This window comes from Molossus molossus, unplaced genomic scaffold (assembly GCF_014108415.1).
Source record: "Molossus molossus isolate mMolMol1 unplaced genomic scaffold, mMolMol1.p scaffold_m16_p_21, whole genome shotgun sequence".
In the NCBI taxonomy this organism is placed as follows: Eukaryota; Metazoa; Chordata; class Mammalia; order Chiroptera; family Molossidae; genus Molossus; species Molossus molossus.
In genome coordinates this window covers 43,735,485-43,754,411 of record NW_023425357.1, presented here as the reverse complement: position 1 = coordinate 43,754,411, position 18,927 = coordinate 43,735,485, and the positions used below count along the sequence as shown (strand labels likewise).

The 18,927-nt window shown below is 57.2% G+C and overlaps 1 protein-coding gene across 2 annotated transcripts in view; it reads left to right on the top strand.

Moving 5' to 3' along the window:
- The first annotated feature begins 1,183 nt into the window (after positions 1 to 1,183).
- The window catches only part of SLC6A2 (solute carrier family 6 member 2), a 34,020-nt gene continuing 16,276 nt past the window's right edge, over positions 1,184 to 18,927 (top strand). The window contains exons 1-5 of one of the 2 annotated variants that reach the window (XM_036274856.1): positions 1,184 to 1,288; positions 1,797 to 2,121; positions 12,960 to 13,091; positions 14,818 to 15,055; positions 17,920 to 18,058. In XM_036274856.1, the coding sequence (XP_036130749.1) occupies positions 1,848 to 2,121; positions 12,960 to 13,091; positions 14,818 to 15,055; positions 17,920 to 18,058 (783 nt within the window). In that variant the 5' untranslated portion in view covers positions 1,184 to 1,288; positions 1,797 to 1,847. Of the gene's footprint in view, positions 1,289 to 1,586; positions 2,122 to 12,959; positions 13,092 to 14,817; positions 15,056 to 17,919; positions 18,059 to 18,927 lie in introns of those variants that run through there. The other variant, XM_036274857.1, reaches the window with a different exon arrangement.

Below are 18,927 nucleotides of genomic sequence, written 5' to 3'. Positions count from 1 at the left end.
TTGCTCTTTGAGGGCGGGGTCTACCTTCTCCACAGCCCGCTAGCCAGCACTGTTCAGGCGCATAGCAGGTAATCAGCATCCGTTCGACAAACGAATGAATTAACCAATAGAGAAATGAGTGAGTGACTAAGTAAATGAATGAATGAATACCAGGTCTAAATGGCTCACTCTTTTACTTGTTTAAACGTGGCCTTCTCAAATTCCCTGACCAAACCGCAACCCACCTTCCCCACATACAGTCCTCCCTACTCCCTTACTATGCTCTGCTTCCCCCACCCCAGATCACCTTCTCACATACCAGATAATGTATTTATTTATTACATTTCTTGTTTGCCCTGTCTCCCCTGACTGTAAATTCCATCACATCAGGGATTTTGAGTAAGTTGTTCACTCAGTATCCCCAAAGTTGTTCACTCAATATCCCCAGAGACTAGAACAGTGCCTGGAACATAGCACATGTAGGAAACAATGAGGGAAGGGTTGAATGAATTAGTGAATAAACGAGTGAATAGTTCTCAGTCTCATACAACAGGGGTCATAACCTCCAATGCCTTGCGAGCCTGCCCATAACAAACAGATGTAGGGTGTGTGCTGGGCTGTGCCCTTTCAATCCAAGCCAGCCAAACAGAACCCATCCAGGGCCTGCCAGCATCACTTTACTGTCCTAGGCACGGAGCAGACGTTCCGTTTTGTTTACGGAGAAATTCTAGCAGGTAGTTTTAAGAGGCCTGCGGCGGATGACAGAGCTGGTATTGAATCAGGTCATTTGCTCTCTCCAGTCTTTTCTCTCGGCCCCCTCTCAGAAACGACTCAGCCCCTAGTTCTGGGAGTTCCATTCTCTTGAGGTGGTAGGAGGTCAGAGCCTGGTGCCCCAAGAGCTGGGTCTGGTACCTCCGACCGTGCTGTAAAGGGAATGCGCGCCCGGGTCCCACCGGGGAGCGGGGATCCCGCCACCTCCGGAGCCCGCGCCGCGCCCCCGCCCCTGCCCATCTCGGTCGCGCTGTCACTCTCCATTAGTGCTAACAGGCTCCAGACAGAGCGGGCCCGGCGCTGGGTTAATGCAATCGGCGCGTTACCTGGGGCGCAGGCTACATTACCAGCCCGGCCCCCACCCGGCGTGGCCAGACCAGCCAGCCCGCGCCCCGCCGGCCGTCCCAGCGCTCCCCCGCTGCGCCCGAGCGCCACGCGGCGGAACTTGGCCCTAGCCGGCGCCCCACAGCCTAACAAGGCGAGGCGGGTCCCGGGCGGGCAGGGCGCACGGCATCCGGGATCCCGTTGCTACTGACACGTGAGTGCGCCCGGCTCGCGGGACCCGGCTAAATAGGCCGGGAGACCCAGGCTGGGGCGCACAAGGCTAGAGTGCCGGCGACTTTGACGTGCAGAGGTGTACGTGTCCGGGAGGCTCCTGGGGCTGGGGTGGCGCAGACCCAAGTTAGGGGGAGAGGGTAGCCAGCTGCACCGGGCCGGTCACCGCCCCAGGAGATCTCTGCCTCGGGTTATCCAAACCGGTCGTCTGGGACCCAGAGGGAGCGGCCGAATGAGGGAGGGGCTGCCAGGTCCCAAGCCGGACATACAGGGCGGGCAGGAGAGGTCTCCGCCTCTAAGTTCCGTCACAGTCCCGCGCGCAACCCTCTCTGTTTCCAAATTGTTCCAACAGACGCGCGCCCTTTTTGGGGGAAGCCTGTGTCTGCTCAGCGCGCGCTGACCGAGGTATCCCCGGCGTTCTCTGAGGTGTCGGGAGGTGCAACCTGGGCGGAATGGCCCGGTGACTACATCTTTTCCTTTTATGCAAGCAGAGCCTCGGCGTGTTCCCAGTACCGCTGACGTCCCTCCCACCAGCCGGACCCATGCTTCTGGCCCGGATGAACCCGCAGGTGCAGCCGGAGAGCAGCGGGACAGATCCGGAGGCGGAGCAGCCCCTGCAGGCGCGCAAAGCTGCGGAGCTCTTGGTGGTGAAAGAGCGCAATGGTGTCCAGTGCCTCCTGGCGTCCCGCGGCAGAGAGGAGCCGCCCCGGGAGACCTGGGGCAAGAAGATGGACTTCCTGCTGTCTGTGGTCGGCTTCGCAGTGGATCTGGCCAACGTGTGGCGCTTCCCTTACCTCTGCTACAAGAACGGCGGCGGTGAGCCCCCTGATGGGCTGGGGGTTTGGACTTGGGAGGCTACCTGTCTGCAGCAGTCAATGGGAGAGGAGCTGGGATACACTCGGAGGAGAAGCAGCACACGGGCAAGTTTGAGGTGCAGGAAGGGACCGGGCAGGGCTCACAAAAACAAACAAACAAAACAAAACACTGGAGTCCCAGGTGCAAGAGGGAAATTTAGGCATGAACTTGAACAGTGACAGGCACATGGGTGTAAGGAGGGAACCAGGCACCTGGTTGGGTGAGGACCCCTGACCTTTAATGGTCCACAGAAAGGAAGGTGGAGATTTGGAGAGCTCTGGAAGAGGTGCCAAAAGTGCACAGGAGGTGACAACTAGGCACACTCCGTGTCCCTAAATCCAGCACTCCAAGCTTGACAGAGGACTTGGGTTTTCTGAAGACACTTGGGAAGCACTACACTCTTGGGACAGAGACACGCAAAGAGGAGCCAGGGTCAGAGAGAACTCCGCTCGCAGTTGGTGTTTTGCTGGACGGAGCAGAGTGGACGGTCTAGGAGAGATTGGTCAGTAGATCCCAAGAACTGGCCTGACCCGCAAGGCAGGAGGTGGGACTGAGCCGCCACTTATTGGAACCCTGGCCACATAGCAGGGAGGGGGAAGGGATCAGGGGCCTGGAAATAGCAGCCAAGCTCTGTCTTCCCTCTCCTGCTGGGTGAGATTACCCACTTGCCCTCATGAGAGCCTAGAGACCAACTACAACCCAACCAGGTGGCAGAGCCCTGGGGGAAGCAGCCCAGGGGCAGGGCTGGGTCCTTAGGGGCTTCGCTCCTGTGTGCCCAAACCACTCAGTCCTGCCTTTTTTGCCAGGATGAGCTGAGGGGTGCCCTACAGAGAGCCTGCGGAAAATGGTTTAGAGGCAGAAGTTGGTGAAGGGGGCCCAGCTCTCTATCCATGAGACCATCCTGCCTGGCAGGGGCCTGGCTCAGGACTCCAGGGATCAGAGAGAGGCAGGGAGAGGGTTGGAACTGGGCTCTGAGGCCTGGGACCCAGCGGTTTGCTCCATGTGTACTCCAGACACTTGCTTCTTGCTTTGGGTGAGAAGTGAGGAGCATTAGACAGGAGTGCACCTCTTCCACTGTTGGCTGCTGCAGCTTCTCAGGGGCTTCTGGTCAAGTGCATGCACCTCACTCTTTGGACCCAGGAAGGGAGGAAATGCAGATCCTATATTACTGTAGCCTAGAGGTGATGAGTGACAGACAGACTGAGAGACCCTAGGCCATGCCTTCCACATGTCCTCAGTGACCATCCGAGACTGCTTGTCCCTAGACAGTGGAAGGAGTCATCATTAATCAGCAATATTTATCAGGTTCTTCTCAGTGACGCCTCATGCTAGTCTCTGCCAGGGTCATCTAGCTGTATAACCACCCCGTCTGCCTGCCAGGAGCTTGTCACCTAAGGGCATCTCTGCCACACCGCTGAAGTCATGTCCGGTGTTCCGAGTGTGGAAACCGAAAGCACCCCCGATGGCCAGGTGCACACATCAGCTGGGTGGTGGGTATTCTGGGACTTTCACTGGCTCCGCGTTTGCACTTGGCCATTGCCACCAGCACAGATAGAAAGTGCCTGCTGGAGGCAAGGTGACATACCAGGTGCCTAGGGCACAAGACAAAGCAAATTTGTCCCAGTCCCGATTCTTAGTGAAGTTGTAGGAACGCTCCTTTTCCTAGTCCTGCTAGCCCTGCCCACAGCCCATCTCGAGTTGTTCGCTCATTGTCTCTTGGTGGGTCTGTCCCCCCAGTGGGCAGGGACACCTTGAGAGCAGAGCCTGGGTGTGGCTTTTCATCCCTGTATTTTTGATGCCCAAGATAAGGCCTAGATCCTAGGAATGTGGTGGAAGGTGCCCAACAACCTTCTGTGGACTGAGTGCATTCCTGAGATGGCCTCATGCCTCTCCCGATACAGCCAACCCTGCTGGCAACCAAGTGAGGCGCGCTGTGGGTTCGGGGTGCGCTGGCAGCCTGCAGGGCAGCAGCCTGGATTCCAGCTCCTGGCGGTGTGGCTTTGGGGGACTCTGCAAGCCCCTGTCTCCTCGTCAGTCCACTGGAAATGATGGTGTTCGACTCAGAGGCTAGTAGTGAGGACTAAATGTGCCCGTGGGAGCCTGGCGTGGAGGATGGCCTTAGTCCAGGGACCTGCGGCTCCTTCTCAGGGTCATGAGGATGACCTGTGAAATCGATGGGGGAGGTGACAAGCACTGCTGGGGAAAGACTGGAGGCGGTGGGCTGTGGTTGGAGCTCAGCTCCCGGGAATGAGAGGAACACGGTCAAGCCTTGGGGAGGGAAAGGAGAAATTCTAGTTGTTCGGGAATGCACGCGGGCTCCCTCCGAGACTGGAGTGCAGGCCTAAGGGCACCCTGCGAGAGATAAGGTGGAGAGGCAAGCTGGGGCCTGGCCCAGACCTTGAACGCCAGGCGAAGGGGTGAGGAAGTGCTACCAGTGAGCTTCAGCTTCTGGCTGGGATGTCATGGCTGGCACCGCGCAGAAGGGCAGCCCCTTTCCTGACTTTCTCTGCACCCTCCAGGGGCTGCTCCGTGGACCCCTTCTGGGCTTTATCTGCTGAGACCTCCCGGCTGCTCCTTGTCATCAATCCGCAGTAGTTCTGAAGTCAGTGCAGAGATGGGCGGATGGGCTGGCAGGTGGGAACTGGAACTGAGGAAGCAGCCTAGAGACCTGAGTTTAAATCTAACTCTGTTACCCTGGACATGGCACAGCCCCTCTCTGAGCCCAACTCCCCCCTGTAGCTGGCGGTGAGCTTGGATGGCCCCCAGGATCCGGGCCCTCCTGGCCCAGCGCTGCGCTCAAGCCAGGACTCGCCGCCTTTAATTAGCCCGTGTGCCCTTCTGGGGCCTGAATTAACGGGTAACCTCCTCGTGCCGCTGTTCCTGCCGTCCCGGCCTGGAGGCCGTTTTGAAATGAGAAAGGTGCTGAAAGCTCAGGCCCTGGCTAATGTTTCTTGAATGAATTGCTGGGAAGTACCAGCCTGATTATATTCCTGAGGGCCAGCTGCTGGGGCGCACGGGTGCGGGTGGCTTCCGGTGGGGAAAACCACTCTGGAAAATTTCAGGGCTTCATTCAGAACCTTCTCCCACAGGCAGCCACCCCAGGCAGCGGGGCTGTTCCCAGGGTTCTAAGCCTCCCTCTGCTCCTGTGGTGTGGGGCGCGCCTGGCCTGTGCTGGTCCCAGGGAGGAGTGGCCAGTCGACCGGGTCTCCGCGTCTGCCTCCCTTCCAGGGAAGAGGCCACTGCGATTGTCTTTTGCAAATGGCTGCTTCCGTTTGTGACGTGTCATGCTGATAGCTCTTTTGGTTCAGAGAGACCTGGGTTTGAGTCCGGTCTGACATTTCTGGGAAATGTGGCTTTGGACAAGTCACTCATCCTCTCTGGACCTCAGTTTCCTTGTGCAGAAAAGGAGAGTAACTGGACTTTCCTGCAGGGCGATGTGACATTACAGAGAATATAGATGAAGGACTCAGAACAGTGCCCGGCCCGAGGTAGGTATTCAGTGAATGGAGCTGTTACTATTATTGTTATTGTTCAGTGATTTCTAACCACAGGCTAGACCCAGGAGTGCGGCAGGGTCCTGATTTTGGAGGGAGCAGAACTGACTGGGAGGGGAAATTGAAGGGAACTTGATGGAAGTGGTCATGCTGGGGCCTGGGATGGAGAAGGAAGCTGGGCGCTGCTCGTATTCCAACGGCGTACCCTTGTCTCGCTGCAGTTTCCTCGCTGGAGAACAGGGGTGCACATTCCCCACATTCATGGCACCCCGTGTGGTTCTGCGTTCCAAATGAGGCTCCCTCCTTCCCCATGTGAGCTCTGGTCTTGGGTACTTTGGCCAAAATGGCTGGAGTGGTTGAGGCAGGCAAGAGGCAGTGGCTGGCGAGAGCGCCATCGTTTACAAACAGGCCCTCACGTCGGGCCTGGCTGTAAGGTTGCTGTCTGCACCCCTAGCTTGGCAAGCCAAGTGCAGCTCCGGTGCCCATGGCCAGCCAGCTGGCGTGGTCCTTGGGCTGACAAGTTCGCAGAAATGAGGTGCTCGTTGGGGGGTGGAGCTGAGACCTGGGGCTGAGGTCACCAGCATGATTTGGCCCATTAGTGAGCTGGCCCAAAGGATCTTGAGGGGTCTATTCCAGCAAGATGGGATTTCGTGGGGATAAATGTTCCATCCTGCCCTGTGGTCCCAAACCCAATTGCCGAAGTAAGGATTAGATCACAGCATGAGTGGAGAAAGGCCCTGGGGCTTTCATTAGCTGCGTGTAAGTCGCTTCTGGCATCCATTTATTCAACCAAAAATATTTACACAGTGCCCATCATATGCATTTCCCATGAATGTGGGGAAAATACCAAGATGAGCAAAAGACAATTCCTTCCTTTAGGGAGCTCATAGTCTATTATAGATAACCTAAAAGTTAATGTCAGTGTAGATCCTATTACTAGAGATATTAGATCCCAAATGAGGGAGGTGAGGTCCTGCTCTGTTTTTTGTGGATTATACTTCTCTTGATAATGTAGTTCTGAACATTCCAAACCCCCTCTAGTTTGCTTCTTTAAAGTGACCAGGATGGAGAAGGTGGGAAACCAGACCCTCCAAGCAGCTGTGTGGAAAGTCCCCGCTTCATTAACAAAAATCTAGTTCAGACCCTGCAAAGCTGGCCGCAGAGGAAGACCTGAAGAAGGGCAGCCCCATCTCATTTCCCTGAGCTCTACCCCCATTGCCCTCAGAGGAGGAGGTGGGTTCAAGCCGTTAGAGGAGTGAGTGTGTTCCCTCACCAGGGCTGTTCCCAGGTCTCAGAGCTAAGGTTCAGAGGTCAGCTGGAAGAACCCAAAGTGAAGGTGAGGAAGTGACCCCTCGTGGGGCCAAAAAAATAAAAAGCTAGCTGTCATCATGGCACGTGGCACCCCTCTTGGAGCAGCAGGAAAGTGTGCAGAGGCTCCTGGCCAGTCCCCACCAGGTGCAGGGGAGGAGTGCAAGGGTGTGAGACCCCCCTAGGGACCCTGAGGCCAGTGGCCAGGGCCCACAGTGGCTGTCAAGGGCCCCAGTGAGAAGCCCAGTCTTGGAGAGGAGACATGAGTTAGCGCCATGTGGCTCCGGGGTGACAAACTTGAATGGCCTGGGCTTGGTTTATTAGAAGAACTGGCATGTTTTCCTACAGAAATGGCCACGGGGAGCCAGCTGTTTGACTGGCAAAGACTCAGAGGGGGACCCTATGCCTGACACCTAGAGCACAAAGAATTGCTTTGGAAGACACTGGTCTGTTTTGTTGTCCATGGCTCCGAGGGACAGAATCGGGCGTCGGTGAGCCTGTGGGGGGAAGTGGGGGAGGAGAAAGCAGCGCTGGCCAGACAGAGAGGGCAGGCTGCAGGTCAGCAAGGCCTCAGCAGACCCTGGGACCTTGGCGGCTGGGAGCGCTCTCCAAACTTGTCCTAAGTCGCGGTGAGGGGCCAGGACATTTGTCCAGTGTTGGTCAGTCACTGGACGCCAGCTGCCCTGGGAAAGGGATGTGCCCTTAATCTGGGTGGCTCTCTTGCACCGAGGCCTGAGAGTCCCGGCTGAGGGGACAGGTCCTCCTTCCTGAAGAGGACTGGGCAGCACTGCGGGGCCCTTCGTGGTCACAGGGCTGGAGGTGCCTGGGGGCGTCCTTGGCTCTGCACTTGCTCGCGGTCAGCAGTATGTTTGGATACACGCCTCACTGGGGACAGTGACGTGAGGGGCTGCCTCAGCGCCCTCTGCGCTTGTGCGCCCCGGGCAGGCGTTGACGGCCGCGCAGTTAGCCGCGGGCACCCGCAGCTGTGGCTTCCAGCCCACGGAGCTGGGTCTCGTCTGCTCTCGCGGTGATGGCAGGACACCCTGCCCAGTTACAGAGCAGCCACTAAGTGCACGTCCTTGACCTCCATTATCTGTCCTTATCACAGCAAACCAGTGATGCGGGCATCATTATCCCTGCTTACAGAGCACCCGAGGCTCAGAGAAGTCTCCTTCTTACTCAAGGTCACATAGCCATGAAAACAGGACTGTCTAGATCCAGGCAAGGGGCTAAGAGGAAAACTGTTTCAGTCTACTGACCGGCTGTAAACCAGGGCTTCCCACCATCCCGTCTTCCGATTTGCTCATTTGCTCAAATAGCTCCTAGAACCCAGTAAAAAACACTTATTTACATTGACCAGTTATAAAGAATGCAGATGAGCCACCAGATGAAGAGGTACATAGAGTAAAGTCTGGAAGGATCCAAAGTCCAGGAGCTTCTGTGTCCATAGCTGGGGTGTGCCACCTCCCGGCACGTGGGTGTGTCTGCCCACCTGAGGTTCTCCAGCTCTGTCGCTCAGGGGCCTTGGTGGCAGCTCCATCACCGAGGCACGGTCCATACTAGCTCCATCGCCAGCTCCAAACTTCTAGCCATGGCTCGGTCTGCCTGGTGACCACCCAGGAGCCCGCCGAGAACAGAAGACACTCCAGCAGCCAGAAAATCCCAAGGCAGCTAGGAGCCCTGTGTAGACCCTCCTATTACCCTCATCACTCAGGGATTACAAGAGTTTGAGGAGTTCTGCGTCAGAAACACAGAGCAGACACCAAATATACACACTTCGTCTGCCCGCCTCGCCTTCTCACTGGGGTCAGGGCCAAGCGAGCCTGCCCACCCTAAGCCTAACCCTCCCACCCCCACCACACTCCAGTAACTGCACTTTGGAATTCCCCACCCAGGCGCCCCAACCCCCCTGGGTCTGCGTGGGCCTTTTACCTGCGTGGGTTCCTACCGTAACATGGACTGTGCTAGACCCAAGGGGAGGCCGGCGCCCACTGTCAGCAGAAGCGGTGCTCAGAGCGTAGACATATGGGCACAAGAGCCCACACGCAGGTGCGGAAGGCTGGCACCTCTCCGGGTGCAGCTGAGGTGGGGAAGAAGAGGGAGCAGCACCACCAGGGCTCCCCCGTGTCACCACTTTCCGGTGCAGAGCACCAAGAGCTGCAGGCTGCAAGCTGGGACTCGACACTGGCACCATTGCCAAGGTCTGGCCATCGAGGTAGAAGATAGAGCGTGGTGTTTTTTGGCAGCTGTGGCCTGGCTTGTCCCGAATCTGTGCACATGGGCAGTGTGGAGCGGATGCGAGTCTTTTCCGGCCAGCCCCCGGGCGGCCTGCTGGAGCAGCTCTGCCTTCTCCGTCTTCCTCTCCGTGCACCTGACCTTCACAGCGCCCAGTGATGTTTGCGCAGCAGGAACACATCCAGCTACCCCAGGCACTGACCCAGATCTCGCTGGGACTCGGGAAAACCGCAGGCAGCGACAACCCTAAGCTGAGCTGCGGGCACCCAGGGAACAGTTCTGTGGGGTTAGAGTGTGGCTGGAATTCATTTTGTGGAATCGTGCCCCACAGTCTGGGAAGCTGGTCCAGCCACCTCTCCAGGGTCCTCTCCTTCCTGCAGCCCCTCCGGTTCCTCACCGGCCTGGGCCACACTGCCTCCTGCTGCACCCCTGCTGCAGGCTTTTCCTCCCCTCTCCTGGGGTCCTCCTGACCCGCGCGGGCTCCGCTCCCGCACGCCCCACCCGGAACTTGGCAACCACTGGGCTTCTTTTCCTAGAGATGGCATTTACACAGAACCCCTCCATGACCAGTAGGGTTCCTTTCTAATAGTGGGGTGCAGGCAGTGTGTGCTGGACAGATGCTTTCTTACTAAATTCATCCAAAGGCCTCTGGTGCCTTTCAGTCGGCAGGGGTTTTCCCTGTGTTTGCGTGGGTGGTGGGTGTGCAGACGTGGCCCTGTCCCTTAGTGTGAGTGGGCACAGGTGTGCGCTCGTGGCGTGTCTATGTGGTAGAGACCCTCGGGAGCTGTGCCGGCCTGGCCAGCCAGCACCCGCACGGCCGGGCATTGAGGAGCCAGGCTGGCATCTTCGGCTCTCAGGCCCACGCAGTGGGCTGCCGCAGGTGCCACACCCGGGGTGCAGCAGGGCTGTGAGAACGTGGCCGTATTCGCCTTGCAAGGCGGCCGCCCTAGAAGTCCTGCCTCAGTTTCCCAGAGCTGCCTCAGGGCTGTTTCCAGAGAGGCGTCCTCAGCAGGCTTAGCCCTGGAGCCTGACTCTGGCTCTGCCTTGGCTGCCTCCAGATCCTTCTGCCAGGGGACATGGGCCAGCTCGCTGGTCACCCGCCTTTGTCAGGCAAAGGCACTGGCCGTCGCCGGCAGCTTTCTGGTTTTCGTGCCCACACGGCGGTTTCTTCCTTCTCCTGTGTTTCCACCGGGAGCTCCTGCTGGGCAGACACGGCTCCTTCCTCCCGGTGGACCGGCCGCCACTCCTGCCCAGCGCGAGAGATGAATTTCAAAGGGAGCCGACCTGCTGGCAGTGCTACCCAGGGTGAGAAAACTGACCCACAGGAGGTGCCTGGTTAATCGGCTGACATTGCTTGTTCTTCCCTTCCTTGTAGAAAAGAACATCCAGTTGCCAGTGGCAAACCTCAGTGCCAAGACCTGGGCTGTGACTCCTGGCTTCTCCTTCCCCACAGCCCCTTGGCCACTGCCTTCGCACTTCAGGCCTTTTAAACAGTTTGATACATCAATTTTCCCTACGGTCTAGCTCCAGGCCCTCAAAGGGAGTGGCCACCAGGCAGAGCAGGGCTGAGACAGACCCAGGGTGGAGCCAAGCTGCGTCCTTACTAGTTTGGACAAGCAACTTGACCTTTCTGAGCTCCCGCTCCCTCATCTGTTAGATGGGATTCGTGGTAATGATCTCTCAGGGATGGTTTCAAATGGATAATTATGGGAAAACTTAGTGTGTAGCTTAGCATATAACAGCTGCTCAATCAGTCCTTGCTGTTTCACCACCCACGCCGTCACCATCACCACCTCCCTCCATCGGCACCGGCAGTCTCGGCACCGTCACTGTCACACTGTCGGCAGGGACAGACATGGGTTCAGGCGGCTGGCCAGCCCTGTCTCTGTGGGAGAGGGACAGGGCAGAGGCTGAAAGCAAGAACTGAGGAGGGAAGAGAGGGTGGCACGTGGCCGTTTCAGAGGTTCAACCTGGAGCAGAGCTGGAGCGTTGGACCAGCCTGTGACCAACAAATAAGGTGGCTTAGCTGGGCCCAGATCCCCAGTTTCAGAACACCCCCCACCAAGACTCTGTACTTCAGCTAGGCTGGAATGTTCTGGAATCTGCAGCATGGCTCTGAAGCTCTGGCAGACCTGGGTCTGAATCCCAGATCCATCACTTATCAGCTGGGTGAGCTTGGTCACGTCACTTAATTTCTCCAAGCCTCAGTTTCCTCCTCTGAAAAATGGGTACGGCATTTGCAACCTCAGGGGCTTTCTGGGAAGGTAAATGGGATCGCAGAGGTCCAGAGCCCAGTGCCCTGCTTAATGCATAAGATATACTCACTTTCCAATAATTTCTCCCCTACTGCCCACCCTGCTAACCCATCTGCAGCTACAGAAGGGACTGGGTCTCAGGGACTGGGGCCCACACTTCAGACTTTGTTCCTAAGAGACCTGGGCTTCCTGGGAAGAAAGTGGAGAACTGACCGTCTGAGGAGCTGGGTGACTCTGACCCTGGGTGTCATGTGATGGCCATAGCTCTGTGCTAGCTTGGAGCCTCAGTTTTCACATCTGTAAAATGGAGGTAGTAATGACCTTTGCGTTCTAGGGTCTTTGTGAAGACTGAATGCGACATAGCATGCCAAGTGCCTGGGGGACATATTTCCAGTGTTGCCCTCATTAAATATTTCCCAGTTTCTGCACTTCCCTGGCATGGACAGGGCAGGGAATGTTTGGTTTCTAAGGCTACGGCATCTCAGCCAGAGCCCAATGGCGAGAGGAGTGTGCATGTGGCCTGGTCACCTCCAGCCACGCCAGGAAGAGGCGCTGGCACTGGCTTCGGCCAGCCTTGCAGCCCAGGCTCACGGGCAAGCATCCCAGAGAGCCACTCACAGAGTGGGAGCCCACTAAGCTCACCCCAGGCTGTGGGCACCCCAGGAATTGTCTCTGGAACTCACAGGTGTCCGCCTGGAATTCTCCCAGGGACCGGTTGCTGCCCGTTGCCAAGGGGCCCCTGCAGTTTCTGCGATGCTCTGAGTGGGCACCTTCCTGGCCAGAAACCTGAGCTTCTGGCCTCTTTGTTCCAGTCTGTTTATCTTCAAGTGCCCGGATTCGAGTCCCGCCTCTGTCATTATCAGCAGCGCAAACAGGCCCAATTCCAGTCCCTTCTCCACCCTCAGTGTCCCCGGGGGCGATCCTGGCCCTGTCAGACCGAGCGGATCCAGAGACTGTGTGTGGGGAAAACCCATGTGACCTTAGAACGACTCAGATATGAGCAAAACGAGAAACTCAGGCACGTGCTACCTTGGGCGCTGTCTCTCCCTCGCTGGCCTCAATTTTCTTACGTAAAAAAGGAAAGGTTTGGGCATTTGGCGTTCTCCAGAGTGAGGCTTCATGAAAGGAAAGGTCAGCATTTAGGTGAGTTTGCTTCGGACCTGCCTGTGAGCCTCCTCCCGGCACTTCGCGGGGTGTGTCTGTGGACAGACACCCGGGCACCTGCAAGAGACACGCCTCTGTAGCTTTGATTAACCCAGATTTTATAAATTTGATTACAGGGCCTCATTATTAGGCTATCACTACTACCACACTGTCATCATTGCTGTTATGATGATTTGTGCTAACGGTCCCGTGTTGCTCCGTGTGCCTACCGCACAGCGCCCCTCGGGCAGCGGTGGGCGAGCGGAGGAATGAGGACCCTCACAGCTGTGGTCAGCCTGCTCCGGGCACCCTGGGGCAGGCCGCTGGGCGGGCCCGGGTCACGCTCTGCCTCTGTGTCCCCCAGGTGCCTTCCTGATCCCGTACACGCTGTTCCTCATCATCGCCGGGATGCCCCTCTTCTACATGGAGCTGGCTCTGGGCCAGTTCAACCGGGAAGGGGCAGCCACCGTGTGGAAGATCTGCCCGTTCTTCAAAGGTAACGCACGGGGCTGGGGAGTCAAAGGTTGTCCACCAAGACTTCCGTGGTGCCCTGGACAGCCTGCCCCGAAGGTGGGGTCTGAGGTAGCCCAACTCTCGTGGGATTCAAGCGTGTCCACCATCCAAGGCTACATGGGGAGCATCGGTGTTTCACGCACAGCTTTAGCTAGAAAGTCTGGGACCCCGATTCCCCAGGGGCTGCACAGTGATGGCCGGATGGTGTGCTTCCTGGGGGGGGGGGTGCAGCGTGCCAGGGCACCCGCCCGCCACCCGCTCTCCGCTGCTCCCGCGGGGACGCGATGAATGGACCCCAGATCCGCGGAGGCTCAGCCAGCAAGCTGCCTCACAATCTTAGTACAACAGCCACAACTGACTGGTCGCAGCTGGGATCCAAGGGGAAGCCTGCTTGCGTCTAGGACTGAGGACACGTATGGAGGAAGAGGCCACAGCCACGGCCACTTCCTGGTCCCTGTGCCGCTGAGAGAAGGACCTGGAGTGAGAACTCGTGTCTCCCGAGCACTGTTTAGGGAGCTGGGCACGGAGAGCACAGAGCACCAGTGCGACTGCTCTGAGCCTGCTCCAGCTGGCACGGGTCTCCACGCACCTTAGGTCCTGTCCTGTAGTGGGTGAGGCTGGTACAAGAGGCTCTGAGGCATTAGTATATTAAGTTAGGGATTATTTTTTTATTTCCAGAAATCCCACTCAAAGTGTCTTAAATAAGAGAATTTATTGGCTTATGATGCAGTGAAGTCCAAGAGTTTCTCACTAGCTTTAGGTACAGCTGGATCCAGGTTCTTAAATAATTTATCTAGAGTCTCTCTCGACCCTTCTCAAGTCTGTTTCACCTGTGACAGCACCAGTCCCAGGCGCGTGCTCCTCAGGCACTAGCTCAGCGGGCCATCGGCAACAGGACCAAACCCTACCAAGTTGAACGATGACTCAGCTTTTCGAGGCCCCAGAAAGGACTCTCATTGGTTTGACCGGAGTCCGTACACTCGTCTGTGAGCCCCTCGCGGTGGCGGTGGGAAGTAGAGCTCTGATTGGCCAGGCCTCAGTCATGTGCCTCCAGCCAGATGAAGAAAGTGAGGGACGCGCCTCATTCAAACCTTACATGATAGGAATACTTTAGGCTACTCCCAGCAGACCAAAATCTGTCTACTGTAGGCAAGAGCCATAGAACAGCCCTAAGGATCCTCTGATACACTCCGGAAGGCTAGGTTGGTGGTTTAAAGTGGGATGCACAGGGCTGAAGTTCTGATCGGGGAGGCTTGTTTGGGGCTCCCCAGAGGCAGGTCCTGAGACAAGGCTTCAGTGTTAGGAGTTACCTGGGGAGGTGATCCCAGGAAACACCGAATCGGGTAGGGAAGGGGAGGCAGCCAACACGCCAGTCCACCGCAGGTCCGGGCTCATTCACATACCGTGTTATCCTGCCAAGGCAGGGAGCTGGACACTTACACTCCAGTGCTTGACCCTGCTGCTCCCTGTGGACAGTTAGGTCCTGCCACACCTGGCCTGCCCAATGCATGGGTAGAGAGGACTCCACTGGCCAGAGAGAGCCCTCAGGAGGTGGGTGCCCAGGAGACACAGGTGGGGCTCTGACCATCTGCTACAGAAAAAGGAAGATGTGGGGTCCGGTAGTGCAGTGGTGGGAGTCAGCCCCCCAGGAGAGCTGGCTCTGGGTGGGGCCTGGGGAAGCCCTGCTTAACCCCTCTGCCCCCACCCAGGAGTCGGCTACGCTGTGATCCTCATCGCCCTCTACGTTGGCTTCTACTACAATGTCATCATCGCCTGGTCCCTCTACTACCTCTTCTCCTCTTTCACCTTCAACCTGCCCTGGACCGACTGTGGCCACGCCTGGAACAGCCCCAACTGCACCGACCCCAAGCTCCTGAATGCCTCCCTGCTGGGCAACCACACCAAGTACTCCAAGTACAAGTTCACGCCCGCAGCAGAGTTTTACGAGTAAGTCCTCCACCCCTCGCCCTGTTCACATGGGCACACTGAGAGCTGTGCTGGGCAGGACCCGAGCCAACCGCTAAGGAAAACCACAAGAGAGGAGGGAGGCGCGCCAGTCACCATGTGTAACGTGTACTGGCCCTGGGCTAGGAGCTGAGGACACAGCCGTAGACAAGGCAGCTTGTGTTCTGGCTCCAGAGGGGGGTTGGGAGACAGTACCCACGCAAACAGGTGAGGAAGCAGGAATGTTTTAGAGAGTGGACCTGCCATTCAGGAAATAAAACACATTTTAGGGGGTGTAAGTGCTCTTAAGGAACTGAAACCAGGCAGGTGGTAGAAAGGGATTGTGGGGGAAAGGTGGTCAGGGAGGGCTTCTGCGAGGAGGTGTCATGAGAACTGATGAGATCAGCCAGGGGGCTTGGATTGATGGTTGCTCTGAGATTCTAATAGGCGCCAAGGTCGAGAGCCCCTGGCCTGGCCAGTGCACTGTCCATCTCAGCCAGAACGAGGTTCATGCTGCGGCCAGGCTGACACCCCCAGTGTCGCGTCACGGAAAATCCACAGCCTCCTCTGCTTTCTCCCGGGGAGCATTGCCTCAGAAATGCCAGGACCTCAGAGAGCTGTGGGCAGAGGTTTTAGGTCCTCCTAGTTTGTGAGTGTGGTTTGGACCAGGAGGAGGGGGTGCCCTCACACACGCAGTGGGTTCCTGCCTCCCCCCCTTTTTCATCGCACAGCAAAGGGAAAGACCAGGTTTTCCTTTTTTGCTCTTGACAACCTTTGTCCTTACAAAGTAAAATGGAAAATGGCAGCCTTGCCTCTAGTCTTTATTTGCCTCTAGTTATTATTTGATTATTCTTCTGATGTCTTAAAGGCCAGCAGGTCTGCCCAGCAGAGACGCCCAGCAGGAGGGAGAGGTCAGTTGGGTTTGGAGACCCTGCTTGCTTTAATCACCGCTGTCAACTTCCTCCAGGCTCAGCTGTGAGCAGAAAGTAGTGGGAAAAGATGACATTCTTAGATGCGGGGCTGAGGGGACTGGGGCACAGAGTGGGAAGCAGAATCTAAGGCTTATTTTAGCAGCTTTCTGCTCTGCAGAGTCCCCGCCCCGCCCCGCCCTGCCCCGCCCCTCCCTTGCCCTGGTAAGCCCTCCTCCTCCCCAAGCTGCGGAGCTACCTGAGCCAGGCCCCAGGCGTTCCTTCACATCCACGCCCCATTCGGCCTTCACAGTGCATGTGGGTGGTCAGTGTTCCCACTTTACAGATAGGAATGTGGAGGCTCAGACTTCAGGTAAGAGGCAGAGCCAGGATCAGAACCCAGGTTGTCTGAGTCCAGGCTCTCACCCTTCACAGCCTCCCTCCCGTCTTTCTCCTCATCCGGTCCGAGTCTGCAATGGGGTGGACTTGGCCCGAGTGCAGGAGTCTCCCGGGGGGGACAGGACCCACCCCGCGCCGCTCTCTCACTCGGAGCCGGCTGTTGTGAGCTTCCGACTCACTAAATCGTGAGCTGCCTCTGGATCTTTAGTGGCACACAGTCCTGTTAGCTGAACGTTTCTGCTTTGAAAGTCACCCCACCTCAGTCTGGGGACCCAGCAAGTGGGACTGTGAGTGCCAGCCCTGAGGAGGCTGGTGGTTTCTCTTCCCGGAATCTGCTGGCCAATGCTGTTGCATCGTGTGCTCATTTAAGCTGATGGATTGAACCTATCACTCCAGGGAGCAAAACCGCTGTTCTCCCCCAGCCCCAGCCAGCAGCTCAAAGAAACCGTGACGCTTGCGACTTTATCTGTAAAGGGCGCCCTTGGGGAACATGCCGGGCATAGAGAACCTCTCCCTCCGCCTGACCCTGGCGGGGAGGAGATCCCCTCCGCCCACCACCAACACCCTGTGTTTAAATGTCAAGTGAGAAACTAAGCCCATTTGGCCCGTAGACTTGGAAAGCCCGGACCGTGTACTTCATAATGATTCATTCTCATTAACTTGCTGGAAAACTCCAACAAACCCAAGCGACATGTGCGAACTAACCCTCAAGGCCTGGCCTGCTGGGGAGAGGACGCCGGGTTGGCATCCCTTTGCTTGGGAATCAGCCGGGGTCCTGTCTTTCACCCGCGCGACAGTCCTGGAGGCCGACTTCACCTGCACGCGGCTCCCCTGGGCCTGCCAGGGGCATACCTGCCATCTGATTGGACACTAGAGGCATTCAACCCTTTGCCCCTAAAGCGAAGGGAAGAAGCAGCATTAAGTCAGATGGGTTCAGTGCCTGGCTCCGGTTCTCATCGCTCTCTCCCTCTCTCCACACAGCATAGGGGCCTAAGCCAGGACATCATCTTGGAGTTGAGACTTGCAGGGTGAGAAGAAGTTTGCCAGGCAGACAAACTGGGCTGGGAAGTGTGTTGTAGGCGAAAAGAAACAGCAAGTTCAAGGCCTCCTGTGATTAGGGAATGACAGCTGGCTGAAGGTCGCCAGGGGTCACAGGCAGGGTGTGGTGAGGGCAGGGACTTGGGACCATCCCATCGAAAGGTCTCAGATTCTGAAAGGCTTACGTTTTTCTGCTTTAGACCAGGATTTCACAACCTTGACACTTTTGACATTTGGGGTCGGATGATCTTATGTTGGAGGAGGGGGACTGGGCTGAGCATTTTGGATGTTGAGCAGCCTCCCTGGCCTCTGCCCACCGGATGCCAGCAGGAAGTCTCCCAGGCGACTCGCTTGCCCCGGGGAGGGCAGTCCTGGGCACAGACCGCGATGCACAGAGCAGTCCCAAATGAGGCCGGGCTGTGGCCAGCGGCCCAGGGCCTGTCTCCATCACCGTGCCCCGTGGGGGATGGCCCGGGGTCGACGCCGTGGCCGTCCGCCCTGCCTGACGGGTCTGTCCTGCAGGCGCAGCGTCCTGCACCTCCACGAGAGCAGCGGGATCCACGACATCGGCCTGCCCCAGTGGCAGCTCCTGCTCTGTCTGCTGGTCGTCGTCATCATCCTGTTTTTCAGCCTCTGGAAAGGCGTGAAAACATCAGGAAAGGTAATATTTCTGTTTCTCCTTCAGCTGGGAGGTTGGCCTCAAAAAAATTTTTTTTCTACCTGTAAGTCATTTGGAGAGAAGAGAAGGTGGAGCCGTCCTCACAAAGCCTGGGTTTCTCCCAGCTTCGCCACCGTCTGAGCCCAGGCCCCCCACAGTAAAGTGGGGGTTACAAGTGGACCAGGGCACCCACACTTTTTCACCAAGGCTCCCTTAAGGGACCTGGGAATGGGACTTGGGTAAAAGCCTGTTGGTCCCCTGCCACAAAAAGCAACCTACTGACCTGCGTTGATATATCTTGAATTCTGGCCTAAAACTTCACGCAGACGTCCCCTCCTACTTTGGCACACAACCACTGCCTCTCTAGAAACCAGCCATTCCCCCTCTGAATGTTTGAGTAAAAGAGAATGCCCCGGAAGGTATCCGTGTATCCTGGGGCTTTGTCCTTCCTCCGACACAGTGCTGAGTGCCCCCAAGGGTCAAGGAGCCCTGAGGAGAGGCACGTGGGTTAGATGACCTAGGAGGGCCCTGGCCAGAGCTGGCGTTGGAACCTAAATGATACCTTCCCCTATAGCCAGCCCTTCGGGGTGGAGCAAACTCAGGTCATGGCCCTGATTCTTAGGCTGAGGAACATCATGGGAACAACATCCCATGTGGACCCGATGGTCCCATGTGAGCTTGACTGCATTAAAGAGGACGTGGCTGGGAGCTGTCCCTTCCAGTGGTTGGTTAGCAATGCTGGATGACGAACCACCCCAAGACGTAGATGTAAAATGATGACCATTCTATCATCTCTCCTCATTCTGTGGGCTGACTGGGCTCAGCTGGGTGGTCCTCCCGCTCTCTGTGGTATAGCCTGGGCTACAGAACTG